The 24,795-nt window shown below is 47.9% G+C and overlaps 1 protein-coding gene across 20 annotated transcripts in view; it reads right to left on the bottom strand.

The window, feature by feature from the left end:
* The window catches only part of Map4k4 (mitogen-activated protein kinase kinase kinase kinase 4), a 125,518-nt gene that overhangs the window by 8,077 nt on the left and 92,646 nt on the right, over positions 1–24,795 (bottom strand). The window contains exons 13-27 of one of the 20 annotated variants that reach the window (XM_032900989.1): positions 22,477–22,638; positions 19,379–19,465; positions 18,610–18,825; positions 17,761–17,922; positions 15,377–15,607; positions 14,459–14,565; positions 12,122–12,273; positions 11,446–11,543; positions 10,646–10,654; positions 9,229–9,404; positions 8,397–8,517; positions 7,267–7,458; positions 4,734–4,851; positions 4,255–4,425; positions 912–1,055 (exon numbers count right to left, since the gene is read on the bottom strand). In XM_032900989.1, coding sequence (XP_032756880.1) covers positions 912–1,055; positions 4,255–4,425; positions 4,734–4,851; positions 7,267–7,458; positions 8,397–8,517; positions 9,229–9,404; positions 10,646–10,654; positions 11,446–11,543; positions 12,122–12,273; positions 14,459–14,565; positions 15,377–15,607; positions 17,761–17,922; positions 18,610–18,825; positions 19,379–19,465; positions 22,477–22,638 — 2,146 coding nt within the window. The remainder of the gene's footprint in view (positions 1–911; positions 1,056–4,254; positions 4,426–4,733; positions 4,852–7,266; positions 7,459–8,396; positions 8,518–9,228; positions 9,405–10,645; positions 10,655–11,445; positions 11,544–12,121; positions 12,274–14,458; positions 14,566–15,376; positions 15,608–17,760; positions 17,923–18,609; positions 18,826–19,378; positions 19,466–22,476; positions 22,639–24,795) is intronic. The other 19 variants (XM_032900990.1, XM_032900992.1, XM_032900994.1 and 16 more) reach the window with 19 other exon arrangements.

Genomic DNA, 24,795 nt, shown 5'->3' with positions numbered 1-24,795 from the left:
GTTAACCTATCAGGACGGAAAACGCCCAACACAGTCTCAGACATCGGGGTTGTGGTGTAGAAACAGTCCTTCCCCAGCTCTCTGCTGGGAGACAATGGACCCGTTCTGTAGGACAGCGCAGCAGCTCTCTGCACCAACAGACTTCTGCTCATGTTTCGGTCAGCTGTGTTACTTTGCTTTCTTTTTCTTTTTCTTTCTTTCCTTCCTTCCTTCCATCTTTCTTTTACTAAACACACAAATGAAAGCTTGTGTATAAGCAAAAAGTTGCACACAGATACTAGCAGCTTTCCTTAAACCTTCCTATCTGAAAGCACCAAGATGTCTTCCAATGAACGGATAACCAGAGGTACTTGTGTAGCACTTTGCGGTCTCAAAGAACGAGATACTGAACCACAAAAGACAGGAAGCAACCTTAACTTAAATGTGCACTGCCAAAGGAGTTAGCCCGTATATGACATGATCCATATATTCAGTCACGCAAAGTTATATCTGCGTGTCCAATGATAGGACATTCTAGACTAGTAAAGTCATCAAAAACAGCTGGTCAGCTATCAGGGCCTCAGGAGGAAGTACAAATGGCGCTTTTTAGGGTACTGAAACTAGACAGACCGAAATATACGCATCGCTGTATGTGTGAAAACCAAGCAAATGCACTCCACAGAGTCAGCGACGACATGCTGTGGTTAACAGTAATGTATTATTATCAGTAAATAAAAGACAATGTGCCACCAATGTACAACAGTACAACAGAGGCCACGACGGGCGTCAGGGAGAGCCACAGCTGGGCGCATCTTCACATGAAGACGCTCAACTCTGCTGTCTCAGCCAGCATCCAGAATGAGCTGAGCTCAGAATGTAGGGCCCGGTGCACCGTGACCAAGGCCATCCATTCTGCTTTACAGAACACTCACCAGATATTGTCACCAGGACATTCAGGCCCTCGAGTACATCCATTTGCTGGAACCGTCTCCGGCTGATCAGAGGGTACACTTTCCCTTGGCCACTTCTGTCCAAGAGCATCAGGCCACTCTCTGTGCCAACTAGCAAATTCACTCCTGTTCAAGGACATGGAAAGGCCTACATTTTAGGTTGTGATTGCACTGAACTGTACCGCAGAACAGAGAAACATTCTCTACTTGAAAGATGACAGTGTCTGTGGTTCCTGAAGGAATGCTCAGAGCAGTTAAAGCTACGATCCCTCCCACACGGAAGGCACAGTTACATCTAGATTACATACATACGGAAGCAATAAGGAGACCTCACCACCTCACCCGCTCCCAGGGAACTGAGCTCCCAGTTGTAAACTCACTATTTCTGGGGTTTTAGAGATTTGGGACCATCTGCTACAATGTCCTCACAATTGGCAACCTTGTAGGATGACTTACAGAGAGAACAAGCCCCTGTAATCTTCACTGGCTTATGAGATAGTCTCAATCAGTCCCCACCACCGAGAAACAACTGCACCATTGTCCCCCACCTCCCGGGAGCTGCCTTCCCTGTGACGCACTGCTGACCACACCAGTGGCCTGCCTACTCTGCCAGGACGTTCCTGCTTCCACCTCTCTCTGCTTCTTCCATGGTGGACACTGTTGCTGCCACCTCGCACTGATCAAACAAACACATGGCGATCTGTGCCAGGGCAGCAGCTCCCACGGCCATGCTGAACTTACTGCTCTTCCACACACTACAGATGTCTACTGAAACAGGATTCCCACTGAAGGTAACTAACATCTTCTTCCTGCCCCTTCCCTCCCTCCTCTGGCTCTGATATTCAATGCGTTCTGATCATGTGACAGCTGACAGACACAGGCCTTCATTCAGTCTGTCCAGATAACCTCGTGTCTCACAGGTGCACATCAAACTGATCCCCGTTTTTTTACACAGACAATGAGTCACGCTGTAACTTTAAAATTACACCTAAGATGCAGTGTCAAAGTCCTTTTCTAGCGTTTGGGATCCCATACTTCTCAAGCCAGTTGGCCGCACCCATTAAAAACCTGTTAATATCCAATCATCCTTATTTTTGGAAGCACTGGACTCTCCCTCTAAATTCATGTATTTATCCAAATGTTCTTGCTTCTTGGGTGTAGAACCTTCGCCTTTAAAAGCATCTTCTAACATGTAGCATCGACTTATGCTCTCAGGGAACTAAACACATTCACGCCAATTCTCTAAGCTAGACAAGCGATGAAGTATTTGTGTCCTTTGAAAGCACCTGCTAGGTCAATGATCTTATGAAAAGGGGAGTACACAGAGTCAAGACAGTCTGTTAAAGGGTGGTAGTCTAAAACAGCTTAGAAAACTAAGAGTATCTAGAATTGGGCGTCTTTACCCAAGATTAAGTCAGATTTGTGTAACTATTAAAGAATTTGTTTTTGAACAAGTTTTGCTGTAAGTTTATGAAGCTGTAAGGCCACATGTAAGTCAATGCTGTGAGTTTACCCGACTCATAGGTTAATGGGATATCTACAAGAACACTATCCATCTAAAGAGATCAACATAAAAGCCTAGTCCTTCCGTGTCACAAGCCAAACACACTACTTGGTAAGTACAGACAAGGCCTCCTCAGCCAGCTGTCAGGCCTTGTGCCATAAGGAAGCGACTAAGCAAAGGCCCTCGGGGAGATCATCTCACTGGATGCAGTGCAGAAACGGAGTCCAGGGCTTGCCAGGATGTTAGGGGAACATTATGGAGCACTAAGACTGTTGCCAAGGTAACTTTGTTGGGCGAAATAATGACCAATTTCAACATAACTGCCATATTAACACTATCTCTATTCTAGTGTAACATGTGAACAACATTAAAATCTTTCGATGTGATTAAATGACAGCCTGCTTTCTGGAACAGCAGCCAAGTGACGTCTACTGAGTAACAGCAGTACGCTAGGCACACTTCTGTGCCAGCTTCCGGCTGTGCGGTGCCCATAATCCTCTAAATAGCTAACTCTATTTTTATCTATACCCATGGTTCCCAACCTTCCTAAAGCTGCGACCGTTTAATACAGCTTCTCATGCCAGGGTGACCTCCAACCATGACATTATTTCCATTGCTACTTCATGACTTTCACTTTGCACTGTTATGATCTGTAACGTAAATATCTATGCTTTCTGATGGCAACCCCTGTGAAAGACTCATTTGACCCCCCAAAAGGTGGAGAACCACTGATCCAGATGGTCAACAAGGTCCTTACTGCAGGATCATGAGAGCAAAGCAGTAATGGCAAAGGCAGGAACTGGGACCCTGAGGGAGCGGGTGGGCCTGCTGTGAATATGGCAGCCTCTCAAGGGCTCCTGCAGAGGGCAGAGCAGGGGATTAAGCAGGCGATAGAGACAGAGACAGAGAGAGAGAGAGAGAGAGAGAGAGACAGAGACAGAGAGAGACAGAGAGACAGAGAGAGAGAGAGAGAGAGAGAGAGAGAGCCAAAGAGAGAGAGAGAGGGAGGAGGAGGAGGGGAGGGGGAGGAGGGGGAGGAAGGGGCAGGCCACGTGGGTGAGACTGGGAATGGTGTAAGGTTCAAAAGATAAAAGGCAAGCCCTTGTGTCTACTTCAGAAACGAACAGAAAGGAGTAAGAGGGGATGAGATGGGAGGAGAGCTGATTTATTGCTGCAGGGGATGTGTTGGCTCAGAGAGCAGGACTGTGGGTAGTGTGTGACTTTATGCCATCTGCATGTGCAGTGTTTCATGTCATGTCATCTGTATGTGCAGTGGTCATGTCATGTCATCTGCATGTGCAGTGGTCATGTCATCTGCATGTGCAGTGTTTCATGTCATGTCATCTGCATGTGCAGGTCCAGGAAGTAAGAGGTTCTGGGTAGAAGCAGGGTACTTTAACAGCAGATCAACCATGGGCTAGATACCAGGGAGGGAGTTGGCAGAAAGGCTAGTTTGAATTGGAGAAGGCAGAACCGAGCGTGCAGCAAAGCCCTGCTGCTGCCCTGAGCACACAGACAAGCCAGCCCTCTGCAGATTGCTTCTAAGAGCCTCATCTGACACTGGTCAATCACAGACAATGCGGTGAAGGCAGACATCCAGGTTTGCTCTTTCCGTGACAAGAACCAGCTCCTCTCTCCTCCTCTCACTGATCACCCCACATGGAGGAGGGGGACTACTGCTAACACCACTGCAGTCACATTCGTGCGTCCTGCTGCACAACACACACTGAACTAAGGACAGCAATCAGTATGTGCTTCTCTGCAGGACAACTCTGTGCTTCAGAATAAAGCCAAGTCACCCGATAGCAGTGAGGTACCTACCCCATAAGGCGGCACACAGGATCTCTGAGTTAAATCTCTTCTTGTATTTACGAATCTCGGGGGTATCACTCTGTGGCCTAGTGTTCGTGGGGTTCACATTGACCACTGAGCCTTTCCGAGTAGGATCTTGCCTCATGGCTTCTGGTCTCAGCCCATCACAGGAAAATCCCACTGAAACACAGAACAGTGAAAACATATCTTCTGTACACAGACACTACGGCCTCCCACCTCGGTGTGCCCCAGATAACATTCATAAGCCGCGTCTGACACTTTTTCAAAGAAAAGGTGTTCCAGCAGACAATGGCATGGGAAGGAAATTGACCATGACCTCACTGGGACGCAGGCAATGAGAGCGGATGGCCTTTCTAGCGGAGGGACCGTGCCACCAGCAACCATGCCATGCCTGAGCCCCTTGGGAAGCTGCGCGGGGAGGGGGCCCTGTGTCTGACAATTGCTTTCCTCGACGCCGCAGTACTTACCAACGGAAGTAACTGTTGTTCCACTAGATGGAGAGATCTGTAGTAACCTGGGGTCTATAAAAGGTGTAAAGGAGGAGGAAGATTTGTGTTTCTGGAGTGTGCTACTAGCGGACTGAGTCTGAAATGTAAATTTCAATTCCATTAATAGAAGAGACACATGTAAAAAGTGAACAGTAAAGACTATTCCAATCCATTTACACAGAGTACCATTTCCCAATCCAAGCCCTCTCCTCCTGCGTCAATCCCCAAAACACCTAGCAGGCATTTCAAATGCCACATCTTCCTGGAGACACATACACACCAGGGGTAGTGATGCTGCAAACTACCGATAAAAGCACCACTTCATGACCGCAACTTTGAAGGAAAGTGAAAATTCTTAAATAAGCATCTGAAGTGTCTTAATAACAATTCATTACTTTCTAAATTGACTTCTCACACTACAAAGTAAAATTAATAAATGTTTCATCTACTATCTACTGCGACAGACTACTGGTGTGATCTCCTTTCTACTGCGATAGACTATTAGTGTGATCTCCTCTCTACTATGACTACTGGTGTGATCTACTGTGACAGACTATTAGTGTGATCTACCTACTGTGACAGACTACTGGTGTGATCTACTGTGACAGACTGCTGGTGTGATCTCCTCTCTACTATGACTACTGGTGTGATCTACCGACTGTGACAGACTGCTGGTGTGATCTACTGTGACAGACTGCTGGTGTGATCTCCTTTCTACTGTGACAGACTACTGGTGTGTGTGATCTCCTCTCTACTATGACTACTGGTGTGATCTACTCTGACAGACTATTAGTGTGATCTACCAACTGTGACAGACTGCTGGTGTGATCTACTCTGACAGACTATTAGTGTGATCTACCAACTGTGACAGACTGCTGGTGTGATCTACTCTGACAGACTATTAGTGTGATCTACCGACTGTGACAGACTGCTGGTGTGATCTACTCTGACAGACTATTAGTGTGATCTACCGACTGTGACAGACTGCTGGTGTGATCTACTTTGTACTATGATAGAATCACCACTAAGTCCATTCCACACAACAAAGCTCATTAGTAAACACACAGATGACAGTAGACATGGCTTTCTGGCCTTTTAGGAGCACTGGTGTTAATAACATAACTTAAAACCAAAAAGGAAAACAAACAGACAAAAAGCTCACAGAGAAAGTGAAACAGTTGTTAAGTGGAGATGTAATGATGGTTAAAACCAAACAGAAACACTTGCCAGTTTAGTGAGGTAAGGCTACGGTAAGAGGGAGCGTGTGGTGTCACCAAGGAAAGGCGTGCGAGCACAGGTCTCAGGACAGAAGACACCGATCAAGCGCCTTTTCCTCTCCTCACTTCCACTGTGAGGCACCTGAAAGTCACTGTCCTACAGCCCACGCCACCCTAAGCTTCCCCACGTGACACAACACCTGCCATCTCACAGGCTTCTCGCCCTGCTCTATCAATTAGCGGCCGAGCCACGGCGGCCAGTCCGATGTCAAGGCTGCTCAGAAAGCAGCTCTCTGATACTGGCCTCGGAAGGAGGAGACTGTCCTGTGTTTTCTAACGAGGGAACAAAATCATCGCTGTTGTCCACAGTCAATCAAGTGTTTATGTTGACAAGACTGGCTGAAACTAAATGCCCGTTTAGATCTCTCTCAGTTATTAAACAATGGACTCAACAGGCCCAAACCTGTGAGATCAAATACTTGCTTACTTAAGCAGGAGTTGAAGGTGGGCTCTGTCACTGCACTCGGGCATGACCTACTTACAGAACCAAGACTCTCCCATCTATGACCCAGACTGAGCAGTGCAGTCATGCCATGACCTCACAGGACTTCCTCTACAAAACTTTAAATTAAAAGGAAGCTCGGGCCTTTGTCCTTGCTTGACATCATAGTTTTCTACGTTTTCCCCGAGGGGCACTTGACTTCTTAGACCCTGAGTATGTGTGGGTGTCAAGGAAACAGATCCCTTTAAAAGGGTGGGTGAAAACCAAAGTCATCCTCAACCAAGAACCAACCCCCTCCCCCAACTAACCAAAGGAAACCAGTAACCAGTAACAATGGGCGCCTATCTGCAGGACTCTCTCGGAAGACAAGAAGTTTGTGTAGGGAAGGCCAGGTCTATATAGTCACGCTTTCCTGCATCTTATACACTGGATAAAAGGAATGAAGAGGCAGATTCCACAAATGACTACAAGGATTTCATGCTAAATACGGAATGGATCTGAAAACACAGCAATCATTTTATTTACTTAAAAAAATAAACAATAAAGCAAGCCATGCAACTCTACTATCTAGAAAGGAAACAGTGAACTGACAAGCTCGGGGGCTCGGTCCCTCTAGGGTTAGGGATCTGTACGCAGATCTGAACATGTTACTTGGGACTGGGGAGGGGCAGATGACAGGAGAGCAGGGAGCAGGGAAGGGGGAGGGCTTCTGGGAAGGGCTTCTTTGCAAACTAGCTCCTAGGCAGTGCTGGTCTAACCCCAGGAAAGCAGCCAGCTGTGGTGTGAGACATACCTCATTAGCAGTGAGCTTGTCCTGGGGTGTCTGTGGGGACATGGTGGGTGTCGGCTGGCTGGAGGATGGGGAGGAAGAGGTGGAGGAAGTGGAGGAGGAATGGCTTTGCTGTAAGAGATCTGGCAAGAGGTGAATGCGACCCGCAAAGCCATTGCTCTCATGATGGCTGGCACGCTTTTGGTCAACTGTACTCTGTAGAAAAAACAGGCATACTGGTCTCGCTCAGGCGCTGCTGACGTTGATAACCCTGCTGATAACTGCTTTGTTCAAGGGGCTGTGTGACTCTTCAAACTGTGTTAAATTACCAAGGAAAATCCAAGGGAATTAGCCAGAATTGCTCGAGCTTCCTTGCCAAACTCAAGAGTACCTCACTGGGGGCCACCCAATGCAAGCAGCAAGCATTTCACCTGGCTCATTAGCAGCAGTAACATCTGGTGGAGGGCCACCCCTTGTTTTCTCTGTAAGTCTGTCTGAGCCACCTGTGGAGAGGACCCTGTGGTTTCTCTGAACCCTGATCTTAGATTCTTCCTACTTTCCATCCAAATACACTGCTGTGACACAAAACACCCAGGGCAAAAACCCAAAGCCTAGAGAGTGCCCTGTCCTGCTTCAGTGAGGCGCCTGTCACTTGGACGAAACCTAAGCTAAGAATGAACAGACAGTTATAAAATATCACGGTCCAAACAGAATCCATCTTGCGTCACAAACAGAGATGACTGTTTTGGACCACAGGAGACTGGCTCGCCCTCAAGGCTGCAGACACAGGGCTAGATGCCCCAGCAGGGCCTTAGGGTGGCCCTATCAGAGGCTCCAGGTCTGTATCTTCCCTCTGTGAGCCTTCACAGGATCCCTGTGGCTTCTCTACCACTCCAACACAGACCGTGAGACTCAGCATGGTGCTCAGATGAGGGCTGCCACAGGCATGCAGGGGAACAGCAATGTGGGTGGAAGACTACCTTCGTGGCATGCAGCACACGCCTACCTCCCTAGCCCAGGACACGCTACCCTCAGAGTCGTGTTAACATGAAAACGATGATGATGTAGAAATAGCACGAGTGAGTGGATGAGCAGGTGGGTTAATGACCATAGAGAAGCCCAGCCTCTGACAAGAGAAAGAAGAGGCTCAGTACCTGGCGGACGATTAGGGTGCCCTCCTTGGATGGGGTCATGGCTGGTTCACTTTCTACATCATCATGAACAATCATTGTTTTCACAGATTCTGTCTCACCGTTGCTCAGATTCAGAGATGACCTGAAGAGACAAGATCCACCAGTCACCGATGCCAAGCCACTCGACCCCTCTCAAAGCTTAAGGGGAGAGGAAGCCTCAGGCCTAAGTTTCCTGTAGGACAGTCAGTACGTTCCTTGCTGTTCACTTTGTTTTAAGCACAACATTAATTAGAACGAATACTTATGTCTAATTAAGACACACCACACTGAAACGTTCCTTTTACTGAACCCTTAAAATAAAAGGAAAGGAGACATGTGGAGATATTGTGAGGAGACACTGAGAGGTGTGTGTGTGTGTGTGTGTGTGTGTGTGTGTGTGTGTGTGTGTGTGTACACGCGCGCGCGCACGCGATACAATGTGTGTAAGTGAGTGGTATATCTGTATGTATGTGGCTGTGTATATGTGGCTGTCTATGTGGTGTGGCGTTGGTGTGTGGTGTATATGGGGCACATGTACTGGGTGGTGTGTGGCGTGTATGGAGGTGTGTGTAATGTGTGTGCGTGGTGTGGTATAATGTGTGTGTGTCTGTATGTCTGTGGTTGTGTACGGTGTGTACGGGGCATGTGTAGTGTGTGTGCGCGCGTGTGTGTGTGCGTGTGTGTGTGTGCGTAAAAGCTGTCACTGAGTTCATGAACATTCCATCAGACTTCTGCCACGGGGTGAGGGCAGAAGTCTGTGGCAGAGAGAAGGCCTAGTGGGAGACTCTTATTTTCGAGTCCAGCAAGCACTTACGCTGCTCTGGTGTCCTCTGGCCCCGAGGTGGAATCATCAGCCCCCTCCTGTTCCACGTCCTCCTCCTCCTCATCCGTGGTCCCAGACTCCTCACTGGAGGAGGAGTAGTCTGTTACTTTGTGAGGTGGCCGCACATCTTCCACTGCTCGAAGCTCTTTGGCCAACGCAGTCAAGTCCTAGGACACAGGAAGAAACAGGAAGTTAGGAAAGGGGGAGGGGCGGGAGAAAAAAGGTAACGAGCCTTCCAGGCCAACTGCCAGTCAGTAACCAGGGTCAGCGTCAGAGGAGGATTCCTGGAGGTTTGTTTTTTCATATGTGGGAGTCTGTATAGCTTTGACACAGAGACAGGGCAGGTGTAACAGACATCTGAATCCCACTGTCCAGTGGTCTGTCAAGATGAGCTGACAGCAGTCTGCTCTCATAAGTCTACAGGAAGAGGCTTTTGCTGCAAAGACGTGACTACATGACATCATGTCTTTTTTTTTAAGATAGTTTTTTTGTTTTTAAGATTTATTTATTTTACTTATTTATGTGAGTACACTGTAGCTGTCTTCAGACACACCTGAAGAGGGCATAGGAGTCCATTACAGATGGTTGCGAGCCACCAGGTGGTTGCTGGGAACTGAACTCAGGACCTCTGGAAGAGGAGTCAGTGCTCTTCACCACTGTCTTCTAAGAGGACTACTCAGAACTCAGATCACTGGCCTCTAGTTACACGGGCCTGAACTAACGTACCTGGGCTTTCCCCTCCACAGCTCACGAAGAGTCCCAGGCTGACTGGACAGCACAGCGCTAGCACATGCTCACCCTTACTTCCCGACTAGTAACTACCATCTGTCTGAGCATCTGCCACGGCAGCTCCCACTGGCCTTTCTCCAGACTTAGTCACATTCCCAGTTATACAGACAATGACTGTGAACCTCAAAGAAAAGTTTACTAAAAACTGGCTTTTCTTTACTGTGCCAAGACACTTTAAGATTCTTATCAATTCTCTAAATCTAATTTCCTAGACTGATTGCTTGCCCCTCCCATTTAAATCCAAATCCCCCTTTCTACTTAGGAGTTTTATTTAAAAATCAATAGTATTTTTAAAAACCACCTACATGACTGTTTCCCCCTTTTCAATTAAAGAGTACTTCCAACTTAGTATTCTTCTTTTACGCAGTTAAGAACACGCCTTTTTAATCTTTGACCTTGAGCCTCTGGACCTATCGGGGAGCAGGCTTGAGCCCACTATGTCCTGGTAATTATCTGTGGCATAGGAGCAACTTCAGAACAGTTGTTCTAGAGAGGTAGGTTTGACAATAACCATCCAGAGCTTGGTTCATCTGCTAAGGCCGCTGGTGATCATTAAGGCAAGCGGAAGGCAGAGAGGGCACTGCTGAAGCTAGCCTTGGGGGGCAGGAAGCAGGCTTACCACTTCTCCCTTCAGGACACGGCGATTCCAGGAGGTGGAGAGGGAGGCCATCAGTGACGAAGGATGCAGAAAAGGGAGCAGGCAGCAGAAAGAAGGGGGAGGGGGCATCCAGAAATCAGTTAAAGAGGAAACTAAAACGTCAATAGGCTTAAAACCCAACAAGTACCCACAGTCTCACGACTAGTTACTACGACAAGGAGAGGGGAAGCAGGAGGAGCAGTCACAGCCATCATTCCAGAGACCAAAAGGCAGCAAGCACTCAAGCCACTGGAGGGGTTGGGGAAGCCAATTTGCAAACATTTATTCTGAAAGCCAGTACTGCAAACGCCAAACTTACCAAGGATAAGGTCAATGCCAAGCAATGATTGTGCGTGCGTGCGTGCATGCGTGCGTGCGTGCGTGTGTGTGTGTGCTGGAGCTTTTGGCTTTTACTCAGTATAAAGTATCTGTTTCCTTAAAATCTGCCAATGTATAAAATTATATTTTTTTTCTGCACTTCTTTGAAAAGCTGACTGGACAATTGGTATGAGGCTGAAGTAGAACAAAAGCTGCCCTACTAACGACTTCGGATCTGAGATGCCTAAGGGTGAAAGCATCCTGTATCAGACAACTCTTCTATTTCCTCGCCCAGGGAAGGGTCATGCAAAACTCAAAGCACTGCAGGCCTGTTGATCACTTTGGTCACAATGAGCTTGGGACCTCCCACGTGCAACCACGCATCCCAGCCCTTTACCCCTATTCTTAACCCAAAGGTTTCACTAGAGCTTAAAATAGAATAATTGATTTTATACAATCCTTACAGCAGGTTTGAGAGGTCTAAATACTTCTTTCTTATCTTCAGGTTTTTTGGCTGCATTTTCAAGGCGCTGCGATGGAGAACCTTCAGACTTGGATGATGCTGTTAAGTTCAAAAGAGACAAAAAAAAGGGGGGGAGCAGAAACACATAGATGAATGCATGCCACAAACTGTCCATGCCCCCGCCCCATCAATCTAGCTTCCGGTTTCTCCCTGCTGACTTCAGTTGACCCCCACCCCCTCCATAGAGTCTGAATTCTGGGCCAAAACAGAACCAAGGGACACACTGGCAGCCTTACTTAAAACCCCACGTCTGCCTAATACATGCTCCCAAGTTCTGCGAAGAACACTGCAAAGTGACTTTTCAACTACTGTTACCAGTAATACTACAGCACAGCCTCAGAGTTCAAAACAGAAGAAACGTGTTCAAATCCCGCTGAGGTATTTAGCTAGTTACGCTCAACGGTGAAGTGCTTACGGTGGCACACGTGTGTGAAGCACTGGAAATGCAGCTTTTGGAGAAACATTATCGGGACTGCTTATATCCTTAGCAATCTATGTCAAAGCATCATTGTGTAAAATATATGCAAACCCAGGCCTCCTTTTACACATGGAGGCCTTCTAATAACAAATTACAACCATTCTGTTCCCAGACAAAGGATGTAGGAGAGACAGCGTACATCTCACTCTGAAGCGTTCACCAGAGCCGCTCTGAGACCCAGGATGGGAGCCAGGCTGGGATCCTGAGTTGCTGGACCCTGAAGAGCTGCCACTGCCTGGCCTGGGGACCAGCTTTTCCACTCTCTCCCATAGAAGCCGGGGCTCAATACTGCTGTTGGAAGAGGAAAGAACGGTGTCATCCCACCATACTATGTCAGAGACATGCACTGATGTGGACTGTGGGGGCTCAGAAAAGTCTGCAACAGTAGCTAACACAGCACACTGCACCCTGCATACAGAGTGCACTGCACATACAGCACACAAACAACACACTGCACACATAGTGCACTGCACATAGCACACACAGTGCACTGCATACACAGAGCATGCTGCACAGAGTACACTGAGCATAGAGCACACCACACACACAGCACACTGCACAGAGCACACTGCATGCACTGCACACACCACACATAGAGCACACTGCACACACAGAGCACACTGCATACAGAGTGCACTGCACACAGCACACACAGAGCACACTGCATACACAGAACATACTGCATGCACTGCACACAGCACACAAAGAGCACACTGCACACAGGGCATTCTGCACACACAGGGCATTCTGCATACACACAGCATACTGCACAGAGCACACTGCACGCACTGCACACAGCACACAGAGCACACTGCACACACAGAGCACAATGCACAGAGCACACTGCATGCACTGCACACAGCATACAAAGAGCACACTGTACACACAGAGCACACTGCGCACAGGGCATTCTGCACACACACCGCATACTGCAGAGCACACTGCATACACTGCACACAGCACACATAGAGCACACTGCACACACAGAGCACACTGAGCACAGGGCATTCTAGCATACTGCAGAGCACACTGCATATACTGCACACTGCACACACAGAGCACACTGCACACACAGAGCACACTGCACACACAGAGCACACTGCATGCACTGCACACAGCATACAAACAGCACACTGCACAGAGCACACTGCACACAGCACACATAGAGCACACTGCACACAAAGAGCACACTGCACAGAGCACACTGCACACACAGAGCACACTGCATGCACTGCACACAGCATACAAACAACACTCTGCACGCACAGAGCACACTGCACACACAGGGCATTCTGCACACACAGAGTACGCCATGCACACACAGCGCACAGAGTGCACTGTACACACAGTGCACACAGCACAGACAGCGCACTGCACATTACAAAGACTATATTCAGGGTCAGCATCTTCAATATCTTAAACCCCAAAGACGCTGAACAGCACCTTCCTGCTAAAGTACCTGAAATCCATGTCATGTGTGATGTGAGATGTGACTGTTTACGGCTACAACCACTTCTGTCCTGTCTACAGACCCTACTCTCAATCGGAAAATTTTCGCTATCTACGTTGCCCTCTTCCACTATGCAGCTCTCCCACCCTAGATGCCAAGTGTCTGTTCTTTTGAGAGGAAGCAGAGCTGGTAAATGAGGCTTCTTGCCATGGCCAGAGCCATAGCACACAAACACTAGGACGAATCTGGGCCCTGGACACTGCCATAGGAGAATGCCAGTTCTCTCTGGCCATCGCATTGAAGGGTTGTCTGCAGACGCTCGACCATCATCCATCTAACCACACTGCCAACACAACACGTTCACTGATGACCGAATTACCAAACACTTACTGGCATCTGCAGGGCAACGATGACAAGTTTTCAGTGAGTGCACACGCAGCACACGCCACACCTGATCAAACTTCAGAGCCGATCACTACATGGGACACTGGCACATAAACCCAGCTGACGCCACCAAATAAAGGTGAAGCGTCTTTCACTGTGATTAAAATTCCGACTTAGCGTCATTGGCTAACAGCTACTGCATCAGGCGGAGCTACCCTGAACCTCAGCAGTGAGGTCACTTGACTGGCGTGGCAGTCTGCTGTAGGCTGTCAGGTCACACCGGTGTGGCTGTCATTTCCTTTTACTCAGTCTAACCCTCACGATTTCTTCGAGACTAAAAACTCTCAAATTACATTTCCTAGAACCTGTCCTCGATCCTCCCTTCTCTACCTTTACAGAGAAATTACTACAATACACACCAAGACTCAAATATGCTTTTTCACTACTCATCTATTTGCTGCTTGTGTGTGTGTGTGTGTGTGTGTGTGTGTGTGTGTGTGTGTGTGTGTGTGTGTGTGTGTGTACACAGATCATGTTTGTCTAGGACCTCAGTGCTGGAGGAGCGCATTTATGAAAACAGACAAAAATGACTCTAAAAACCGGCAACCCATGGCACAACATTTCCTGTTATTTTTCTTTTACCTGGTGGAATTTCTCTGTCCTGCTTGGCTATTTTGCTGCCCACTGCCCTGCAGTGGAGAATCTCGACGGGACAGGACAGGGGAACGAGATGTCGTTCTCACCGGAACCTTTAGGTAGGAAACACAGCAGTTAAGACAGACAACAGAAGAACAACGACAAAACTCTTCTCATCACGGCACACCTCATAACACAGCCCTCCTTAGCCAGAACGCCCGCCAGGAAGCTCCCCCCTCTCCCGAGCCTTCCCTGCTCCTGCACGATCCAAAGAGCCTGGCTCATCTCTACAGTTTGTTGAAGTCACATTTGGACTGAAGCTGGTGGCAGAGAACGCACAACAGCGCTTTGCGGACGTAATACGTGAGAATCACGAGAAAAAGCTCAAAAGAAACCCAACAACAGTCTACAAATAGATCAGCCAAGAAGCAAAGACTGGCAAAGAGAGCGAGGAAATATTCAGAGGAAGCGAATTCCAGGTGGAGGAAAAACATACACTGAAACGTGCCTTTTAGTCCTCTCGTACTATTAAGTACAAGAAGCCCGACTTTGACATAAAAAAAAAAAAAAAAATCACTGTCTTGTTCATTTTTCCTCATAAGACTTTTTCTGAAATTCTTGATGGTACCCACAATAATGGGTAGCTTCTGTATGAATTTACAATTCTACTTACTTAGAAGCATGCCGTTCAACATTTCTCTCTTAAATACCTTTACCAAGTGATGTTTTAAAACCACTCAATGATAAAAAGCTAACTGACCAATGGCTGACTGTAACTGCTGAGATGGGGAACGGTTTCCCTCTGTGAGAGGTCATCTGAGACTTCCTGCCCTTTAACCCTGGTGGAGTGACTATTCCCACCATCATAGCAAACAGTAAGTTTAAATAAAGAGAAAACAGCGCGGTCTGTCTGTCTGTCCTTACCCTTGGAGGCACCTCGTCACTGTCTGATCTAGACCAAGCCTTTTGGGTGGGCTCAGGTACCTCCGACTTAGAGTCAGAGCTCTGACTGAGCCCCTCAGTGCGGGAAGGTGGACATGGGTCCTGAGAGCGGAGGTGGTGGTGGGCGAATTTGGGAGAAGGGTCACTGAAGGAATGGGACCTCGAGACAGGGGAGACATTGTTCTTGAGAGATGCCAGGTGGGACCACTGGACCTTACAAGAGAACAGAACACAAGACATTCAATGCTTTCTGCACACAGCTAGCTTTCCTGGTCAATACTAAACCCCAAACAGGAGGGAGCAGAAGTGGAGCGTGAATCAGGGAGGCACAGTGTCAAGCATGGAGCAGCACACGGGCTCCATGCTGATGACGCGGCAAGAGAAAGAGCAAAGGCACACTCATAAGGAAACAGTGCCCAGACACGCACTGTAGACAGCAGTGGACAGGAGCATGTACACGCATGCTCATGTCAGCACGGAGAGGTGGGGACCACAGACAGAGACACTGCTGAACCCCAAACCTCCCCCCACCTCACAACCCCAGTCTGAGACTGGAACTGTGAGGAAACACAGGACACATTTGTGCAGGCACACAAACTCCTCCTGATACGGGACTGTAGCAGACTAACTTTAGGAAAAACCAACTTTTCAAATGTACCAATAATTTTCTTATTTCCTCTCAGTCTTAAATGTTTTGGACCTAGCTGGATTTAAACTCCTAATTGTGAAAAAAGAAAAGTGGGATTAAAATTTCCTTAGCAAAATATCTAGTACCAAGACACCCAGGCTGACCAGCATCAAGATACCTTGGGCTGACCGGTCGGAATACGCCTTTGAAACAGAACTCACAGACATGACAATGCCAAGTCAATCTGTGCAGTCGCCTTTAGAAACATTCTCTCAGAAATCTGTAAAATATTTTAGTAAGCGGTGTCCCGCTGTTGGAGAATGACCATCCATTAGGACAGTCATCACGCTCAGCACGGACTAGCCGATGGTTCTCATAATGACTTGCTCGGCTTCTGCAGGTGGAACTGGCAGCTAGGACCTGGTGCATAGTCTCTGTGGCTCACAGGGAGGCGGATCCAAAGAATCCTAGCGTTGGCACAATCCCATACTGCTAGAACAGTTTAAGTGTCCACTGGGAGAGCAACCGAACAGATGCGTCACCAAATAGTGCTAAGTGGGGCTTGATCCTAGGAGTCATGTGAGTCTCCCTCTGGCAGGTGAAACCTTAGGCCAAGAGTACTCTGCAGAGGAGGAAGAGATGTTGTCTCCCCTCCTGAATCAAAAGCTTCTGAGGTCTGCTGCTCTGAGGTAAATTTGCTCTTGGGTTGGGTTTAACTTTCAGGATAAACCACGTGTGCTTGTCACCAGGAAACAGGCACCAAGCTGAGCAAGCGGCAGGTGGCAGCTGACCCTCCTGCTGTCTCTGCTCTCACAGTCCTCCATCTTTTTCTATGTCTTATTCTCTGAAGCTCTCTGCTGCTATACCAGCATAGACCCCACACCCTGCGTCTCAGGGCTGCTCTTCTCAATTAGCCTCTCCAAGGAGGGTTTGTTATCGCAGAGCACATTCCCAGGAGAAGGCAGTTGTCCCAGCAGGGCCAAGGACAAAAAGCTCAGAGATCTGTGTGAGGCAAAGCAGCATGGAGGAGTGGGAAGGAGCAAGAATCAGTGTTCGCCTGGGACAGGACTGCCACCTACTGTCCCTTCTGGACAACATGGAAGCATGTCTAAGACAGAATGTGGTACAGACTGAAGGTCATAAACTTTGTCCTAACCTCCTACAGGGAATCAATATTTAACCCACTGGACATAACCTGCCTGTTTTGAATTTGACAGGCTTGAGAATTTGTTAAAAAAAAAAAAAAAAAAAAAAAAAAAAAGGAACCTTTTCCCAGAAAAATCTACACAGAAGCCTGCATGGAACCACAAGGCCACCTTCAGGCTCCGAGGGTCCTTCAGGGGGCTGGGACCACAGAGGTAAAGTCCTTACTTTAAAATGTTCAGGAGAAAAGCTCCTGGTTCTCTTCTAACCTGTTTACACCACAAAGCCAACTTTCTAAAAATCTAACTAAAAAACGTATTTTAGAGGAAGGAGGGACTTCACGTCAGAGTGAAGGAGGGAGGGAGATAAAGGTATCGGCTGCTGACAGTCCTAATGAGTTCAATAAAAACCTTGAACAAAAACAAACAGACAAGAACCCCCGCAAGCCTCCTCTCCCTGCCGCTGGACGCACGCCTCCTGTCCATGTCACTGTCCACCTCGCCTCCTTTCGGTGAGACAGACAATGAGCTACACACGCAGGCGGCATAGTGAGCCACTGTACAAGTCTTCAGCACAGCGAGGCTGCTGCTGCTACCTGTGGCTCCGCTGGTCTCTGCAGGGCAGGGTGCACAGACTCTGAGTTGCCATTGGAAAAAGACTCTGACCGGGAAGGCACGGGTGGCTCCAGTCCTCTGCCTGTTTGCTTAGCCTGGGCCTCAGGGGAGCTGTGGTTAGTCTTTCTAAATCTATCTTCCACCTGCATCAGAGAATTAGAAGACATGGCTCCGTGTTAGTAGGAAAGGAGAGGCGGAGAACGTACAAGAGCAAAGCCATTGAGAGAAAACGTGTTTTATTCAGCTCTAAGAAGAGAGGCAGCTGGACAGCGGTGGGTGCAGAGCTGGGCTAAGATCTGATAGAGGACTTTTAAAAACTATGAAAATGAAGATCAAGCAAAGCAGCTTCTGGAATATCCCCAGCGCCTAGTTTCATGACTCTATAAGGAACAGAATTTGTCCCTGACTCGCCTCCCGTGAAGGAGGACGTAGAAGGGTGCCACCTGCAGGCCAGGACTGTGCAGTGCTCCTGGACACACCCAAGCCCTTCTGTTTAGCCCACAGAGGAACACTGTGCTGCATCTTCTCTAGTCATCCAAACGCCAACAACTGACCCAGTAAGAAATCGGGCTAAACACTTCATCCTCACACTAGGCTTAGAGCAGACTAACATTTCTCCCATTCACACACCAGAGAATATCGGTGCCGGGCATTTTTTTTTTTTTTGGTATAGTTTCCTTTTGATTTCTCTAGGATTTGTTAACCGAGGCATCCACGGGGAAAACGAAGGTGAGCTCCTGGCTAGCACCCATTCAGTGGCTCTCCACAGTCATTAGGGGACGTCTAGCTCTCTCAGGCCCAACATGTAAGCAATATGGGAACGCAGATACCTCCCGAGCTCTGTCAGCAGGGTCGTAGTGAGGCTTGGGCTCTGGAGCGTGATAGCTGGGTTTGCTCCTGTCCTGCTGCTGCTGGGGTGGCGGCTGCTGTGCGTGCGGCCTCCTGTGGTCGTGCTGTAGAGACAGGAGATATGCTTGTTCTTGTTGCAACTGCCTCTGGAGCCTCTCTGCCTGCCGGTGCTCCTCCATCTCCCGCCATCGACACTCCTTGGAGAGGGAGAGGGTGACACTGAATCTGGGGACCGTGGTGAGCACACCTCTTCTCTGGATCCCTTCTTGACTTTTGTTTTTTTAAAATAGCACTCCCCCTCCACCCCTTGTTTAAGAGCAAGGAAAAATGGCTGGGATTTTAAATAGCATGTTACCTGTGTAAAATGTGACAGCATTTGCTAACTGTAACACCATTGCAGAGTAAAGGAATTCAATTAAACATCAGAAGCAGTGGTATATATACACACATACTGAGCGAATATCCTATAGCATGCAGTGAGCCTGACACCTCCAGCGTTTTCACACTCACTGAATGCCACGTTCTGTTTAAGAGCTGATAGGCATCTAGCAAACAGGAGGAGTTACCTGCTAATGGGAAATAAACTAAATGCCGTTAACACTGTGCTTGACAGTGTGACCAGAGGACATCTTCACTGGAAGCTGGCTGCCTCAGCAAGTCCAAAAAGATTTGATAGTCACTACAGCTGGCTACCTTAGGAAAGGGACACCGGCCCTGTGGCTATGGAATGGGACAGAGGCGGGGCGTTACCAGTAACATAGCCTGCTCCTGGAGCAGCTGCTGCTGCAGGATCTCCAGGTGCCGCTGCTCTTCCTCTAGCTGCCGCCTGATGTACTCCTGTCACACAGAAATTACCCAGCAGTCAATACACCCGGAAGGGAAGCATCTGAGTCACCTGTGGGGGTAACCAAGCACTACTCCAGAAGCTGGACAGCAAGCTCGCCAAGGACTAAACTCATCAAGTGAAGACATTCTGCTGGCTGAGGGCTTTTGCAAAGGCTCCAAGCTGGAAGAAGTCTAACATATTCTTGTGATGCACTGGCTGGTGTTACACTATCATCATATGCAACACTTTAAAGGGGGCTGGCTTCCTCATAAGGATGACAGACACCACAGAAACTGGAAGGCGTCGTTTTCAAAAAGCATGGATTAGACATTTTTTAAAAAATGAGACCCCAAATCTGTTTAAGATGACTAAAAAAAAAACCAATAAACAAACAAACAACAACAACAAAAAAGCAAGAATCCCAAACCAGCCAAACAGAATTTGTGCTTTTGCTGCTGATCCCAAAGGTCCCTGGAGTAATGACTACAGTCAAAGATGTGGTCAGCAGTCACGGACGGTGGGCACTTCTCTACAGGTAAACTGGCCAAGCCCATGCTGAGGAGCTTGTGTGTCTGTGTAGTTGTGTAGTGTGCACAGGCACAAGTGCATGGGCAGACTGATGACGTGACATTGGGAGAAAATGACCACTGAGTCAAAGTAGAGAGCACAGCAGAGAGGTAACCTGCTGCCTTGACTTAAAGCCCTTAGTTACCCATCTCCAGTACTGGGGATGGGTGAGAGGGGAGAACATGCAACCCTGCAGTTAAACATCCTATTCATACAGACATCAGGAAACCCTAACCCAGGTCCACTGGAGACAAGATGCATCACCTGCTACACACATGCAGCTGGAGCACCTGCTGCACACACTCAGCTGGAGCACCTGCTGCACACACTCAGCTGGAGCACCTGCTGCACACACTCAGCTGCAGCACCTACTACACACATGCTGCAGCACCTGCTGCACACACTCAGCTGGAGCACCTGCTGCACACACTCAGCTGCAGCACCTGCTTCAGCTACCTGTTCCACATTCAGCTGCAGCACCTGCTGCACACACTCAGCTGGAGCACCTGCTGCACATATTCAACCTTCTACACTACCCATTTCTTCATTTGAGAAATAGAACATGAGTTAGATATAAAATATCTCCTCTCCTAAGAGCAAAATCATTTTACAAGAAGCCTCCTCTTCAGCAGGAAAACGACAACCACTTCCAGCCCCACATGAAGCAAGAGGACCTACTAGTCCTAGACACTAGAAGGGGAGCAATGGACGGGCATGTGGGAGAACTGTCCCACGGAGGTGGGTTCCGTGTCTATCTTGACCACCCCATTTCATGCCATATGCCCTGAACAGATGTGTGAGCTAACAAATCGTTCTGGTCAGAAGAATGCCAGACAGCAGAGAAACAATGCCTGCCAACACTCAGAACACCACATCTTATAAACCGAACTGAACGCCCAAAGCCAGCTTACACCTGGCATGCCAAGAGCATGCTAAGGCACCAAGTGTGACAGATATGTGGCCTTAGCTGTCTGAGAAAGTAACCCGAGTCCCAAATCATTTCTTTAAAAGAAAAAAAACAGAATTAAGTCATAACTTGAAAGATCAAGTTACTATAGAACATTTGTTTCTGACTTTAAAAATGCAAGAAAACTGGGGGAAATCACATGCTATGCTAACCACAAAGATCCCAACATACAATGTGCATAGAGAATACAGCATATACACGCTTTCGTGGGAATGCACACTGCACCACACCAAGTTTAACAATGAACTATTTACAAAACAAAGCGGGGGGGAGCAGAATAAAACAATCAATTTTAAGAAATCCTTAAAGTGCAGGGCACTTGCTGTTCACAACAGTTTTTTCAAGGTTCTTAAGGTTCACTTATATTTTATATTTATGAGCGTTTTGCCTGTGTGTATGTTTGTACACCATGCTGTATTGTATGCATTGCTGGAAGAAGCACTGGACCCCTGGCACTGAAGTTATAGGTGGTTGTAAGAAGCCGTGTGGGTGCCTGGAACTGAGCCACCGTCCTCTGGAAGAGCAGCCAGAGCTGTTAACTGCTGAGCCATCTCTCTAGACCTATTCACAAAATCTTAACTACTAATATGCCACCATCAATTTTCTTATCACAATCAAACGTGGAAACACGCCTGGGTGACTTCTGACCAGTAGCAGGTAGCATTTTCACAGATTTGTATCCGCCAGGTGTAAGCACAATAAAAACATTAATAATTAACTACAAAACAAACAAGCCCAAGAAGTCAACTCTAACAGGCAGGCTACATCAGAGAGAGTCTAGGAACATGGGTGCATGTGGTCCAGGAGGAGCATCAAGAATAGTAGCTGGATCACTGCGTTGGAAAATAAGACGATGGTTGTTAGTACTTTAAATATGAACTCTGAGCATATTCAAAATGGCTTCCATTCATTGACTTTCTTCTTTGTTTAAAGCTGAAAGCACAGATCGATCAATTCGAAGATAGGAAAGCCATATAAAGAAAGAAAAGTTATCTTCTGTTTGTATAAATAATCTAAGGAATTTACAAATAAACTCCCAAGGCAATAATAAAAGTACAAGTTTACAGAATCTGGTTTTCATCTCTAAACCACACCAAAAATCATTAATGCTACAAATAGACCTGCAAGCATGGACTACAGCACTCACTCGTCCAGTACGTACTCTAAGCGTCTACTAATGATTTCCTTACAGCTGGTTTTTCAATTTCCCTGTCTGAAAGTTAGCATCACCCAGACATTTGGAGCTCAAAGGATGTAAGCCAAGCCTGAGAATGTACATTCAGACATCTGTCCCAAGTCATCCTCTTCAAGACTCTATTTCCCAGGGTCTCCACATTGTAACAATCTTTATTCTTCTTCAAGATAGGGAGTCAAGTCATTGGAGTTTCCAGAACCTTTAGACACCTAAATCTCTGAGTGTGCACACACACGTGCGTGTGTGTTTGGCCCCAGGCACAGACACCTGGGTTGACATTCTCGTAAGCTTACCTGCTCCCGCTCCACTCGCCTCTTCTCTTCTTCTGCCCGTCTCCTCTCTTCCTCCTCCTTGCGCCGCCTTTCCAGTTCCTCCAGACGCCTCTTCTCCTCCTGTTCTCGCCGCCGCTGCTCACGTTCCTGCTGCCTCCTGGCTTCTCGCTCTCTCCTTTGTTGCTGCAGAAGTAGAATGGGTGTCGTTAGCAGGAACCTGCAACTTGAGTTCTCATGAGATTTGCCAACGGTGATAAGCAGGCGTCAGTGAGGTGGGTTCTGGGCCCTAGCTGTAGTGGTCCATTGCCCTACACCACCCTGCTCTCAGCAGCCTCCTCATGACACTGGTCAGAGGTGTAATGTTTCTGTGAGTCCTTGCGGGCTCGGTCTGCCACTCTGAAAGCAAGCGTCCTCACTACCCTGTGGCACTCAGAGGTCAGCAAATCTGTCATGCGTGGGCATCACTAACTACCTAGGGCCCTTTTCGGAACGAAAAGAAAGAGATGAAGAAAGGGCAGAAGAAAGGACAAAGGAAGATAAATATCTGGAAAGTGAGACGCATGCACAAGAGAACAACAAAAAGAAATCAAAAGCAGCAGAAGAAAGCAAGCGCCGTCGCCGCTGCTCAAGGCTCCCAACAAGGAAGGCGTGAAGGCTGCTGCCCTGGGCTCTGTATCAAACACTTAGCCTTCCAAGCTAGTTGGTGCTCCTGGTTCAATTCTCTTTAGAACCCTGGGAAGTCAGGATCTCATCCCTACTGTACAGAAAACAGAAAAATGAACCCAACTGTCCAGAGTCACCATCCAGAAAGCCTCTCTGTGAGAATGGCTCTCTGCCCATGCACTTTCTACAGCGTCATGTCGCCCAGCGTCCCACAGACGGGTACACTCAGCTCAGAGACTGCCTGCTCTAACATGCACACGGCACACAGCATTGGATACCACAGCAGCTGCCCTGACTGACAGTCAGTACACAATGGCACCCCACCTGTCAGTACAGGGCATTCGTCTAAACTCTGTCAGCTCTTCCTGTGAATGTGGGAGATGTTAGTCTCTAACGAGGCCTGTCCAGCATGTGCCCATTAGTCACACCCCACCACTGAGACCTACACTGCGGTTTGCACGAGTACGGAAGTGAGTCTGCTCGAGGCCACTGCACTGACAGTACCTCGATGGCTCACCCGCTCTCCCACCCGGAGAGAGAAAACAGGTATAGTTCACAACCCTGTCCCACTGAGGCTAGCCACTGGACAAAGTGAATAAAAATAGCTTTTCAAACATTTATAATGGGTATATAATATAAGGCTTGGGTGGAGCTCAGGACCCGTTCCGAATCCTCTCCACAGCACTTGAGTTTGCTGCAGTAGCGATGATGTCCTAGAAGCACGGGAAACGGTCTAGCTCTGTTTTTGTGGGTTTTCACTGTTTGAGAATTCCCTCGATCTCATTTCCCTAACACCGCCTTTCCTCCTTTCTTTTCCTTCATTTAGACTTATTTTACTTTTAGCAAATGAGCGTTTAGCCTGCAGGTGTGCATATGTAAGCACGTGTGTGCTTGGTGCCTGTGAAGTCAAGAATGGTTGTGAGCTGCATGTGGGTGCCGAGAACCAGACGAGAGGCCTTTGCAAGAGCAAGAGTTCCTAACCCGTAAGCATCTCTCCAGTCACTCGCTGTGTTTAAGGAAAGCGACAGCCAAGCAGACCATGAAGAGGTGACATCTCTAACTCACCAGGCATCTTTCTCAGGTCTCAACCCATACCCTGTCATCCTTGTGGCCTACCCCACAGACAATAGCTGGCTGTGTCACTACCGCAGCCTGAAAGCTACCCTCACCACCTGGGCTACAAACAAACTCTGTTGATCTGGTCCCTAAGACAAGTTACAGCCCCACAGGGTGACCTTTGCGCCTGCTTGGGCAGTGGAGCACCAGCCCAGGAACACAGTAGTGGGCATGGCTAGAGCCTCCTGTCCCTTACCTCGAGTCAGCATCAAGCTCATTCCGGTTTTCTGCTCTGGTCACAGGACAATGAGAATCATCTCAAATGTCTTATGAATAATTTTGCAACAGGTACATTTTGAAAGTTATGCAAGCACTCAACACTTTCTCGCCCCCTAAAGTCCTAACCGAACACTATTTACATCATCCCCTCAGTGAGGCACTGCTTTTCTCCAAGCAGCAAACAGATCCACAGAATGGTCAAAGACACCAGTGCCAACATAGACTATCCCGTGATCTAGGCGACAAGTAGTATGTTTAGTTATCTAAACTAAATCCCACCAGAAATGTCATTACAGGGCTTCATCTTGATGTTCCTTTTACTAGAAAAAAACAGGAGGAAAA

Source organism: Rattus rattus, chromosome 4 (assembly GCF_011064425.1).
Source record: "Rattus rattus isolate New Zealand chromosome 4, Rrattus_CSIRO_v1, whole genome shotgun sequence".
In the NCBI taxonomy this organism is placed as follows: Eukaryota; Metazoa; Chordata; class Mammalia; order Rodentia; family Muridae; genus Rattus; species Rattus rattus.
Note: the sequence above shows the minus strand (reverse complement) of the source record. Positions and strands in the feature narration are given on the sequence as shown.